This window comes from Serinus canaria, chromosome 8 (genome assembly GCF_022539315.1).
Source record: "Serinus canaria isolate serCan28SL12 chromosome 8, serCan2020, whole genome shotgun sequence".
NCBI classification, from domain to species: domain Eukaryota; kingdom Metazoa; phylum Chordata; class Aves; order Passeriformes; family Fringillidae; genus Serinus; species Serinus canaria.
In genome coordinates this window covers 20,774,703-20,787,694 of record NC_066322.1, presented here as the reverse complement: position 1 = coordinate 20,787,694, position 12,992 = coordinate 20,774,703, and the positions used below count along the sequence as shown (strand labels likewise).

At 44.0% G+C, this 12,992-nt stretch overlaps 1 protein-coding gene across 5 annotated transcripts in view; it reads left to right on the top strand.

Moving 5' to 3' along the window:
• Positions 1-34: 34 nt before the first annotated feature.
• Positions 35-12,992, top strand: part of CLCC1 (chloride channel CLIC like 1) — a 16,480-nt gene continuing 3,522 nt past the window's right edge. For 2 of the 5 annotated variants that reach the window (XM_018912105.3, XM_050977284.1), the window contains exons 1-11: positions 35-201; positions 1,886-2,041; positions 3,753-3,845; positions 4,678-4,785; positions 7,109-7,330; positions 8,465-8,605; positions 9,739-9,832; positions 10,909-11,006; positions 11,087-11,233; positions 11,838-12,119; positions 12,688-12,933. In XM_018912105.3, the coding sequence (XP_018767650.2) occupies positions 1,895-2,041; positions 3,753-3,845; positions 4,678-4,785; positions 7,109-7,330; positions 8,465-8,605; positions 9,739-9,832; positions 10,909-11,006; positions 11,087-11,233; positions 11,838-12,119; positions 12,688-12,933 (1,578 nt within the window). In that variant the 5' untranslated portion in view covers positions 35-201; positions 1,886-1,894. Of the gene's footprint in view, positions 202-336; positions 499-1,885; positions 2,042-3,752; positions 3,846-4,677; positions 4,786-7,108; positions 7,331-8,464; positions 8,606-9,738; positions 9,833-10,908; positions 11,007-11,086; positions 11,234-11,837; positions 12,120-12,687; positions 12,934-12,992 lie in introns of those variants that run through there. The other 3 variants (XM_050977287.1, XM_050977288.1, XM_050977285.1) reach the window with 3 other exon arrangements.

The window sequence follows — 12,992 nt, the reverse complement described above, 5'->3', positions numbered from 1 at the left end:
GCTGCTCTCTCGGGGCGGGGCCCGCAGCCCGAACGGCGCCTCGGGGCCGGGCGGCGCCGCCGCGGCCGCTGCTCCGCCGCGCTTCCTGGGCGGAGCCGCCCCCCGGCTGGGCAGCGGAGGCCCCGGGAGGAGCAGCTGTCGGGGCGGCCCCGCAGCGGGTAAACACGCCGGGTGAGCGCCGGGAACCCCGCTGCCCCTCAGGTACCGCGGGCGACGAGCGGGGCTGCGGGCGGGCGGGCGGGCGCTGCTGGCCGGGGCCTGCGCGGTGTCGCGGCGAGGAGGAGCGGGGAGGGGTTGCGGGCTGCGTGTGTCGGCGGAGAGCGGTGTCGGGTGCGACGTGAAGGAGGAGAGGGCGGGGGAGAGGCTTGCGGAGCCGCTTCTGTATGGCTCGGGCGGCAGTGCCGGGCTGGAGCGGGGCCCGGGGCCTGCGGAGCCGCACCGAGGAGAGCAGGCCGCGGCGCCAGGCAGGGCAGGGATGTCCCTGCATGGCTGGCCAAGGTGAGTTCTGCGTGACGGGCATGCTGCCCCCTTCGTGAGGGGATACTGAAAACCAAAGTTCATCAAGGAGGAATGTTAGCGTTGGCAGTAGTTCTCTGGGGCAGCCTGCCTGCACCCTGAGGAGCAGGATCTCTGAGGGAGCGCGGGGTATCGCTCCCTGAGAGGGGACAAAGAGTAGTGGAGCGGTAGGAGGTGGTGTGGCCGTGCTCCTTTTAAAACAATGCGGCCAAGGGGAGCTAAGCCAAAGGAGTGACCCAAAAGGCGACCAAAACCTGAACGTGTTCCATTAATTCGAAAACCCTTTAACTTTGCACACTCCAGCGTGCGCTACTGAAGTAAAACGTGTATGTGCTTTACATGTATGACTAAAGTCACTCAAACTGGGCCTAAATATGAAGTGTCATCAACTGAAACTCTACCTTTTGCCCTCCCTCACAAAAACAATATAAATATAGGTTTAGAGGGGCGGAGGTCGGAGGAGACTCCACCTTTGTATCCTAGCTCTGTCGGTGGGCTGTGCCTCTTTCCTCCCCCATAGGAATGCCTGTTGGGTAAGGCTCGAACACCGAGTGCTCCCTCAGGGAATTCAGAGAGCCAGCTACTACTGTTCGCCATTGTCCTTTTAGTCGTCTCCCACTATAACGTATTTTTTTGTCGGTTTATTGCTCATATTTTTTGTGTTCATGTGCTCCTGCAGACAATGTGTTTATCACTGACAGTCCAGCGTTTCTGTTGCTCAGCAAATTACAGTGTTTTGCACCTGAGGATTGTTGAAAGTTTCCAGGCTGTGGTCTGGCCAGGAGAGTTTGTTGGACATAACCAGACTCACAGTGTGTCTGTCACACTGTTTGTCAATCTGTGATTGTGGTGGTTCTTACTGATTGTGACTGGACCCCCAGTGCTGCACTGGTTCTGTGCTTCCCTTTTTAGTGCTGAATTGGCTATCTCTCAGCATCAAAGCACAGCCTCTCTCAGCCCCTCTGGTATCCGAGGAACAGCTGAAATGCAAGGGCAGTTTTTCTGCCAAATCTTCCTCTTAATGTCACAGCAAAATTTGCTTTACTGTTAACATGATGCCCTTGTGGTGAAGCGTGCTGGAGTTCTTCACTCTTTTATCATATTTAGCAACACTGAACTCTGTGCTACACCTGCTGATAACAAAGTCAGGGGTATTGATCCAGTCATATAATACAGTTTAATTGTGCATATTATTGTCAGCATTTTCCTTGGGAAAAATATGGAAGTGAGTTTAAACCTGCTGAATGGAAAACTGAGTTTTTAAAAAGCTCCACTTTTAGTTTTTTTTCATGTAAGATTGTTTCATTTTTTTGATACAGCATGTTACACCCTGACCTAAAAACCTTGTTATATTTCTTCTTATATTCAGTGATACAGGATGCTGTTTCCTTTGGTGTTGTGTGCAGTGATGCTGATAGGGAGCTGTAAAGTTCAAGAAGATGAATGGATTGACCCCACGGATATGCTCAATTATGATGCAGCATCAGGAACAATGAGAAGACCTTATAAGGTAGAGAAAGAAAGGGTGTGTGTCTCTCCCAGAAAGCTAAATGCTGTTGGAAGATTGCTTTTAAACTGTGACAGAAAATAATGAGAGCAGTATGGTGTTTTGAAGGGCTTATATTGTATCTGAATCCATCCACAGAAAAGTCTTTGTCCATGGTTAAAACTGCAAGGGAAAAAATAGTTTAATTAGCTCAGGGGCTTTCCCTGGTGAGCTTCTGTTGCTCTCAGATCAAGTCATATCAAGCAGGCTTTTTGTATTTTCACAGGTGGTGCTTGTTTTATGCAGGTTGTGGCACCACAGGTTACTGCTCTGAGAAGCACTGGGTTAAGCAGCTCTTGCTAATTTCTCAAGTATAGTGTTAAATATCTTGAAAATCAGGTTCCTAACTGATAAAAGTTGGGGGAGTTAAAGTTAATTATTGTATTTTATTTTAGACAACCAGTTTCTCAGCAATAGGAACCAATTTCCCATTTCTTGTGTGGGACTGTTGTGAATTTTAATGGTGTTTTGTAATGCTGGGCCTCAGTTTTCAGAAGGTCAGATTAAGGATTGAGTGCTGTACTTTTAATGAATTATTAACGCTGAAGAGAAGATGAACTAGGAAAAAATCAGCCCTAACAAAATGAATTTTCTCTGTCTTCTATGAGGAGCAGACTCTAAATACCACGAGGTGCACGTTGGTTATCTTGTGCGCGTCTGCCCACATGGCACTCTAAACTGGAGGTGGTTGTAAGGGCACCCTTGCTTTTTGCCATTATTCAGCTTTCAAGTTTGGTGTTACAGTCTTGAGGAATACTGTTTAAACACTACAGAGCATAATTTTCCGAAGCTTAAAAGGTGCAGAGTGCATTATTGCTCTCCACAGCTTTCCTCATCAACCTCCAACTTCTCCAGGTCCACCTGATAGTCATTAGCATCCTTAAGATCCAGCAGCAAGCTTTGGAGCCCAACTGCTTCAGCTTTATATAAAAAAGTAGTAGCTTTATTGTTGTCTCTCACAAAAAGACAATTACATCTTAAACTAAAAAAAAAAATACAACTTTGTGTTAGTCCATCTTCTCAGGATTTCTGTTCTGCTGTGCAGAGAGTTTTTAGGTGGGCAGGCTGTGCGGGCTGCTCAAGCCCTCAAAACCAAACTTTGTTTCAGCATGAGTTCACTGATTCAGGTGCTGTTGTGCTTCCTCTTGGAGGCTTCCCTCAGTGTGCACATGTGGTTGTAGGCAGCACTGCTCTGTGTCTGAGTGATGAACGGAGAGCATAGAGTGCTGTGAGTAGATAAAGGCAGGCAGCCCAGAATGCAGTTTGTGTTTGCTTGCAGTCTGGCTGGCGGCGTGGCCAGCTGGACTGGCAATTCACCTGGCTGAAAACTGCCCCTTTGCCTGCTTAGTCAGTTTTGCATTATCTAATCTGATGCACCCTGTGGATCACCAGCACTCGAAGGAGGGGAAAGGGCAAGTGGGGGAGGACAGGCAAGAGCGTCCAAATGCACGCTCACCTTTTGAAGGCAGCGTGCATTTGGATAAACTCAAAGCAATTGTCCATCTGGAGCCTAAAATAACAGCAGAGAGGTAACTGCAGTGTCATTGGGAGAGTACTAGCAGCAAAGATCTGTACTCAGTTTTTAGCTCCTTTGCTCCTTCTTAAAGTGGTGTGACTGTAGAAGTGTAACAATGGGCATGTTGGTCAAATTCTTGGATTCTGAAAATATGGTTTTCTTCTGTAATTTTAGCCAAACTATCATGACTCTGAGGAAGAGGCTGTGGATACAGTCAGTACTGAAATCTCACGTTGTTCCAGGGTAGTAGATTCCTTGCAACACAAGGTTTGTTCTTCACAATATTTTACCTTTTTTTATAGTTTATGCTTTCTGATGATGCTCTTCTGGATAGTATCAAAGAGATGCATTGCTGGCATAATTCGTTCTTTATGGAAGGGGACCCTCTGGGCAGAGGAGAGACTGGAAGTGGTTTGAATTCATTTTCAAGTTGTTCTGCCTACAAAGGTCTGTTTTCTGACATGCTTTATAGTGTAACAAAATCGATAGGAGCTAGGTGCTTCTGTCCAGTGTTAACAGTTTAGAGGTGTGTTTACCCCCCATGCTGTTCTCAATCTGGTCAGTCCTGTTAGATTTTAAGGGATGGGTTGTGGGCACAGAGACCAGGGCCATGTGCAGAGCTGCAGCTCTCACATGGCCCTGGTCAGACCCCCTCTCAGGATGTGGGGATGCTTGTGTGGCTACTGGGGCCCTTACTGCCCTCAGCCATTTGGATCCCCAATGGGGTCTGTGTCATTTTAATGTTGTTTTAGTTACTTCGATTTTTTTGGCAGTTCCCTCTTTTTTTTCCTGATGCAAACTTAAAACTTAAAAGGAGATCCAGATGTTTACATTTGTTTCTAGCCTTGCTGAAGTCAGGATTTGAATATTACTAGCAGATGTGAAATCTCCAGTACTGGCCAGTCCCATGGAAAGTAGTATGTTCAGTAACTGCATGTGCTTTTTATCTGGCATACTAACCATGGAATCATTGCTAAACTAAAGAAATGTGACCCTGTTCATTCTGAGTTAAATGTGTTGGTGTATTTGGCGTTTTTTCTCTCCTATGAAGAAGCTGGATTGAGCAAAGTGAGTAAAAGTGTCTTTTTCACAATTGCAGATTGCAGAGTGTGAGAAGAGGAATGCCAAATCACAGGAGAGCCGTAGCTTTTATATTTTTAAGCGATTCTTGAATAAGATTTTAAATGAAGCTGGAAAACTTGGCCTTGTAAGTATTTGAACAGTCATTTAAAAATACTTAATTAAAATAAATTCATATTACTGCTTTATGTAGTTTTCACAGTTACCAAGCATTGAGTAATTATGCTGGTGTACTTTAAATGAAATGAAGGGAACTGAATGGCAAAGGAAAAGATGATAGAAGTATGTGCATCCTGTACTGCTGAGGAGACAGAGTTGTTGTATGATCTGTAAAGTATCCAAAGGAAGGGTTTGTGAATTCAGTGTGTCCTAACATCTCCTGCTGGAATGCAGCTATAGGAACACCTTGTTCTGGTCACATTAACAGTTGGAAGCTGGAAGGAGTCAGGTTTGGGTTGTTTGTTGTAGGCTTACAAGGCCTGTATTGTAGGTCTACCATGTTAACCTGCAGAGAGTGGAAGTGAGGACAGGTAACCTGGGAGGAGTACAGAGAGATTGTCTAAGCAGGGGCAGGCATCGGGTTAGGAAGGCTAAAGCCCAGATAGAATTAACCCCTAAGGAAGGGATGCTGTCTGGAGGGACCCTGACAGGCTTGAGAGCTGGTCCATGCAAAACTGATGAAGTTCAGTGAGACCAAGTGCAAGGTCCTGTACATGTGATGGGGCAATGCCAAAAAGAAGAGTAGGCTTGGGTGGAGAATAGACTGGGACTGTCCCTCTGGAGAAAAACTTGGGAATGCTGGAGAACCTGGCATTGTGAGCTTTCAGCCCAGAAAGCCAGCTGCACCCTGGGCTGCATCCAAAGCAGTGTGGGCAGCAGGGCAGGGAGAGCACTCTGCCCCTCTGCTCTGGTGAGACCCAGCTTGCAGTGCTGTGTCCAGCTCTGGGGTCCCCAGGGCAGAGAAGAACGTGGACCTGTTGAAGCAAGTCCAGAGGAGAACACAGGGATGATCAGAGGGCTAGAGCATCTCCTACAAAAACAGTCTGAGAGAGCTGAGGCTGTTCAGCCTGGGGAAGAGAAGGCTCTGGAGAGACCTTAAAGACCCTTTGAGTACCTAAGGGGGGGACCTATAAGAGAGACCTTTTGCAGGGGTGTGCAGTGCTAGGACAAGGGGGAATGGCTTTAAACTGAAAGAGAGGAGCTTTAGATTAGATACTGGGAAGAAATTCTTTGCTCTGAGGGTTGTGAGGCACTGGAAGAAGTTGTCCAGAGAAGTTGTGGGTGCCCCATCCCTGGGAGTATTCAAGGCCAGGCTGGATTGGGTTATGATTGGGTTAAGATTATCTTTAAAGTCCCTTCCAACCCGAACCATTCTGTGATTCTAACCATCAAGGAATTGTAGCTTATTAGAGTTTCCATATAAGAATCACCTTATTACTTTCTTTATGCAATGATTTCAGCTGGAATAGAGTGAGTTTTCTCACTGGTAGCTGGTGCAGTGCTGTTTTGGATGCAGTGTAAGCACACTGTTGATAACACTCTGGTGTTTCAGTGCTTGCTCAGTGGTGCTCTCTCTAAGTCAAGGACTTCTCTGTGCCTCGTGCCAGCGAGAAGGTGCAGGAGGAGCTGTGAGGGAGCTGAGCTGGCCACAGAGGCACTGCAAACCATGGCTGCTGTCTCAGCATGAACTGGGGGAGCTGCCTGGGAGGGGCTGAGCACTGCTGGAGGACGGGCTTGGTCAGCTTGGGGAGCGGTTGCATTGTACACCAGTTGTTCACCTGGGTTTTATTTCCTTCTTTCTCTCTTTTCATGACTAGTGGTATTATTACCATCACATTTTATTTTGTTTGCTGTTCTTGTCTCAGCTCATGAGGATTACCTTTTTTCTCATTCTCCTCCCCACCAGGAGGGATATTGGAGTGAGTGAATGGCTGCATGATACTTCAGTTGTTGGCTGGGCACTTTATTATATTGTATTTGGAGATTTTTTTTATTCAGAGGTAGAAGAATTATCTTTAGTAATAAGCAAAATTACTGTTAAATAAGGAGCATTACATTTAGCAATGTAATACTTCTTATTTTAGTATTTAATAGTTCCTATCTGTATTATCCAGCTTTGACTGAGGCACACACAGTGTATATGTAATTATTACTTGTTAATGAGCACTGGTCCTGAAATTTTAGTAACAAGTGAGATAGTTTACTTTATTTTTTAGGATTTTTTCTGTAGAGTTGAAACAATACAAACCGATTGAATTGTGTTTCGTGTAGTTTAGATGAACAAAAAGGTTATAGAATCATAGTGTGCCCCCTGTCCCATGTTTTCATCCTGCAGTCTGCTTCAAAAGGGTGCTGGTGCAGAATTAATGTGATCAGTTTTGGCCTATAGACGCATTTCTATTTCCAGATAAGCAGCTTTTAACCATTGGTTTGCTTTGCTTTGAATGCAGCCTGGGGAAGATGTGGGCCATGTCCATTACGATGCTGAGATCATTCTTACAAGACAGACGTATTTGGAGATCCTCAGGTTTGTCAGTGAGGAGGCCTGGCAGCCAGGGGCCCTGGATGAGGCACTCAGTGATATTTTGGTCAACTTTAAGCACCATGATGATGAAGCTTGGCGGTGGAGATTTGAAGACACGTTTGGAATTGATCTATATCATTTGCTTTGGGTAAGAGAATAAAGCTTGATTATTGCTTTTCATTGCTGTTTTCTTCAGTTTCTCTGTGCTAGTCAATATTACCATCTTAACTCCACAGATAAAGCAATTCTTTCCATCATACTTCTAGTGAGTCTTTTTTTTGTGGTTGCTGAAGGGTGTATTTGCTTTAAGAAGGAATTCAAGTTTTTTATTCCTGTGGTCATCTGTTCTCTATTGTAGCTTTGGTTTGGGGCTTTTTGTCTGGTGTGCTTTTTTTTTCTCTTGTCTTTTAGATCTGTGCTGCCAGACTCATTGTGCTCTAGCACTTTCTTACCACTAGAACTGACGCCTTATGCATTATAGATCTTCATGTTTGTCTCTTGTTCATGTAGTTGTTGAAGCTGTTGGCTTCTCCAAGAGTTGGAATATATACTGAGACAAGTATATATTTAAACTCCTACAGGTCAGAGGCTTTTGCAAATTTTGTTGAAAAAAATGTATAGGGTTGGAGAGGAGAGCATGGCCATGGGAATTGCAAAGTGCTAAGCTGAGGACCTCTAATAAAGCTTAAGCTTTCTGAATAAATCTTTACAATTCAGAATATGACAATGTTTGTTGCTGACATAATCCTGCAAGTAGCCTGTCTAGATTTGAGGGGTCCCTGGAAGCCAGATGACAGAAGCAGGCTGTCAGTAACCTCTGATAGGGGTCCTTGGGTGGAAAGATGCTGTGGAGTCCTTCTTTGAAGTCTTGCTGCTGGTACCCAAACTGTAAGTTTGTGTCTCTGTGCAGGAGTTGGCAGCAGTTGTTCTGTGGTTCAGAGCAGGCACAAAATGCTTAAGCACTGGCTGACACCAGTTTGATAATTTAGAAGTGTGGTTGCTAATGTAACAAACATCCTAAGGAAGAAATAACTAAATATCACAAGAAACAGATGAGAAACTGCAATGTAAGGCTGGGACAGGGATGAATATTAGTACTGCCACAAAACTGTTCTGCCTTGTGCTGCTCAGATTGGCTGTGGAAGCAAGGAGGAACATCTCAGCTATTCTGTGTCAATGACATTAGTAAAAACAAAAGTTGGAAGTTTCTTCATGTGTACTGTCAGTAAGCTTGTGAAAGGTCCAAATATAGGTCATGATTTTTTCCTCTTTTCTTTTTCAGCTGCTCCTGTGCGTAGTGTGCATTGTGATTGTAATGGCCACAGAGCTGCGGACGTATGTTTCTCGCTTTGTGCAGCTAAAATATGTTTTATTTCTGACTTTCCTCGTCAGTTTTGTATGGAATTGGTTTTACTTGTACAGGGTAAGTTCTGTAAGCTTAATGGCTTTCTGGCTTAGAACTTTACAGCTATGAGGGAGTTAAGGTTGTTTATTTCCTTTGGTTAGTTTACATACAGCTGTTAATTAACTGCAAAATAAAAAAAGGAATAAACATTTTCTTTTGCATGTTGATAGGTGTGTTAGGTGTAAAGAACAAAAGAAACCCTGACAACTGTGTCCTACTGTAGAGGTGCACAAAATTCAGAGAACACTAGAACTCTGATTTCACTACATGGGCAAGGCAGATGTAACCTCTGACTAAAGCAGCTTGGTAGAAAAGGTATACAGAAATATATTCAGAGTATTTTTCTTAAGATTCCCTGGTAGAAACTGTGTTTCATGGGATAGACCAGATAAATGCCTTATTAATGGTGATTAAGTGGCTGATGGTACAATCAGATGTGTTTTATTGAGGAGGAATTTAGGATACAAGATCAAAGCCCAGCCACAAAATCTGCCCTCACATCTTGTCAATCAGGATTGAATTGTCCCTTGTCAGACCCAGGGACAGCAGAGTGCTGGAGAGTGGGATGGCTCTGGCATGGGGTTGGAATGCCATGCAGATGGCTTGGGTTGAGGCAGTGAAGAATGTCAGTTTTGCAACAGATGATTTGACTGAATTTTTGTTTTGATTATCAGTTGCAAAACAGTAAGGCAAAGCTGTAATAAATACAGGTATTTCTTACGGGAATTATTTGGGAAAAAAAAAAAGAGGATGTTTTAACTAGTAATTGCATGACAGCTGGTCTCTATTCCAGAAACATGTTAAGAGAAGATTTCATCAGTTTAGTTTTGCCTTGAACTTGTATCTTTGAACACTGGAGTCTGATCCTTTGACAATTCAGACTCCTTTTGGAGAATAACGTGGAGGTAGCCATTATCTCAGGGGTTTTGTCCATTCCTAGGAAGTTCTTAGAATTTAACTCCATTAAATTGTTTAGGTAGTAAACTTTTCTAAATACATATTACATGGGGAATTGTCATTACAAGGGGACAATGGGGAATTCTCATTTATGTGGGGAGCTATCCCAAGGCTGCTGAGAGCTAGCAGGGAAAGCTGAGGAGCAGCACTCCTGGCTGCAGCACTCAGTGCATTTCCCTCTGCTGTCCCTGCAGCTGGCCTTCGCTCAGCACCAGGCAGAGATGGCCAAGATGGGGCAGTTCGACAAGGTCTGTGCGGAGAAGCTGGAGTGGTATGGAAGTCTCGTGGGTAAGTTCTTGTCTTGGTACTTTGCAGTAGTAGTTAAGATCACAAAATATCAATCCATAGTATCCCAGGGTACTCTGATTTCTTCATGGGTGGTACAGGGAATTCTGTTCAATACATGATTACATGGTTTTACCCTTTTCCCATCCCGTAAGACTTTGTTTTCTAGGCCTGGGGTGGAAAGCTGATCACAGCACTGTACTTGGGGTATGCCATGGTGTTACTTCTTTTTCTTGTAACTTACCCGTTTCCCCAGAACCATTCAGTGCCATTTACTAAAGACAGGCAGGCAGAGTTCAGGACAAGGATTTTTTTTCATGTATCACACCTGTGAATACAGTGGATTTCAGGAATTGGATCTGTAATTGTTTATTCAGGTGTTACTGTTTTACAGAGAAAGCTCATTTTTTTAAATAGCTGTCATTTCTATCCAGTGCCATAGCAGGTAGATGAAGGGTGGCAGCTCCTAAAGAGTGCTTGTTGTGGTCTTCCCTAGGTAATTTCTTGACTATATTGTTTTTGGTTACATGTCAATGATTTATGTTCTGACTGCAGTAAAACCCAACTACAGAAACATTGATGTTATGAATCACTTGTTTATTATGTAAAAGTTCCCTTAAGAAGTAAGACTTCCTCCTTGTAACTAAAACAGACCCTCGAATCCAGCAAGCAAAGTAGACAATTTCAATCTCCCTGCAGACTGGCAGATGAGCAGTAACACAGAATGTGTCAGTGCCTGTGAACGCAGTGTGCAAGTTCCTAGTTTCCACAAATGAGACTTTTCCCTGAGATTTCTGGAAACTGATCTCACCTAAAGAGCTTTCTTGATTATACATGGGAAAGCTTCAGGTTCTTCTCTTTTTTCCTGCCTTCCCTCCCCTTCCTGCATCACCTTGATTGGATAAACTATACTTCCAAGCCAATCTCAGATGTGTAAAAATAAATCTATTTTGAATTTTGAACTGTATCTGCAAGAGTTCTCTTCCATCTGTAACCATAATGGTCCTTTCTGTATTGCTGCTGTGTCTCAAAATGTCTTTTTAAGAAATAGTAATAATATGTGTCTGCTTTGACTTCAGAATGGCTTAGAAGTACATGGACATTTCAGGATGATCCCTGTAAGAAGTATTATGAAATTCTGCTTGTAAATCCTGTTTATATGGTTCCACCATCAAAGGTATGTGCCAAGCCCGAGGGGACTGCCAAGGCCTAGGTTGGTGTTTGTGTGACAACACTGGTTTTCTGTTTATTTTCTAGGCCTTGGCAGTAACTTTCACCAACTTTGTAACTGAGCCTTTGAAGGACATAGGACAAGGTATTGGTGAATTCATCAAGGCACTTATGAAGGAGATACCGTTAATTCTGCAGGTTCCAGTGCTCATTACCATGGCTCTGGGTGTCCTGGTTTGTATACATTCATCTTACATTTAGAAGCTCATTTTTATTTTTTAAATATTTATTGTGTTTATATTTAAGTATTATCTATTATATTACGTATTTCTTATTTGTACAACTGAACAAAGTTCTTAGCACAAAGAAATTACTTCTGCAAGGGAATTTTTTCTTGACGAAGGCTTCATACTGCAGTTGGTCTAGGAATTAAAAGAGCCAAGTTTTGTATTCAAACTGTATTCCTCTCCCACTCCCCAACTGGAATATAGTAGCATTAGACTTCTTAAAATCTTAGGCTCTCTGACAGTTTATTGCACCTTAGTTCCCATTTCTTCTTTGAGTCATTGCGTTGTGATGTGTGTAGTTGGCATTTAACATGAAGGCATTGAGTTAGAGCCTTAAACATCAATAATGTAGCTCTAACGATGAACTGCATCCAGCCTGGCAGTTCCTGTAGCATGGTCAGACTGCAGAAAGCTTGAGCTTGAGCTGTTCTCTTCACCTGAGCTTCTCCTTTAGGGTCTTTCAGATATACGACAAGAAATCTGTGTGAAAGACATAGGCTGCAGGTATTTGGTGTTTTGCTCAGTTTGTTTTTTTTCTCCCTCTCCCCCAGACTTTTTGCTATGGTGCGGGATCGTCAGTGTCTGCATTGAGACACTTAAGGTCTTCTCAGAAGAAGAGTCTTCCTCTGCCTGCTAATGGGCAGGAGCAAATAGCCTTTGGGCAGTACGATGGGAGGACAGCAGACGAGTACTATGTGCAGCAGCAGCCCTATGTGCTCAGAGGCCACCAGGACAGAGGGGACGCTGCCATGAGGCCTCTCCCCAGGCTGAGAGCGGGCAATGGCAGCAGGAGCCCGGACATGGCACACGCCAGCGACCAGCCGGATGCACAGGTACCGGAGTCCCACAGAGACCAGAGTGCCACAGAGCAGGGCCTGATGTGTCTCCTGGTGCTCTGGCATTAAACTGAGCAGATTGCAGTGGCACCTGCTAGAACACCTTTAAACAACATGCTTAAACCCAGATCTGGGAGAGAGAGGAGCTAAGGAACTGCACATTCCCCTATGGAACAGTTTGATAAAGGTGTCTTGGATGTGTTTTTTCTGGAAAAATACCTTGCAGAGGCTAAGTGTGGCAAGAAACTTCTGGATTAAAACTCTTTATGGTAAAGTCCACTTCAGTTTTGAGAGATCAGTAAATGTGTCAGCCTGGGCAATCATGATAACCCACAGAAGAAATGTGGAGGAACAAAGCAGTGCTGACTTCCCTTAAACTAGAGAAAATTCAAAACAGATTTATACTCTATATTGGGCTTATTTACATGTTCTGTTTCCCAGGGGGAAAAAAAATACCTGTCATGCTTTGGGTGAGCCCTGCCCCTTTTGCTGGGATGCACATGAAACAATAGATGCTGTCACTTTTGATTGCTTCATTAATAGGTTATTGTTGATTTTTTTGCAGAACAGGTTGTACACGGAATCTGAAGTTCATAGACTTGAAACTCTCCAAGCTGAAAACCTTAGTGCAGAAGCTGCATTTGAGCAGCAAAAACAAGAGACAAGCAAAGTAGAGGGAGAGACTGGAGAAAACTGTGACCCTAATAAAAACCTAGAACGGAAAAGTTCTGCCACAGAACCGTGCGAAGAGAAGAAAGAGAGTGTTTTACATGACTCCAGGAAAGAGAGTAAGGAAGAGCCAGGCTCTGCTGTAAGTTTTGTCCAGTCTTTACTTGTCATGTACTTGATAATTCTGCTCTCATTCTCAAG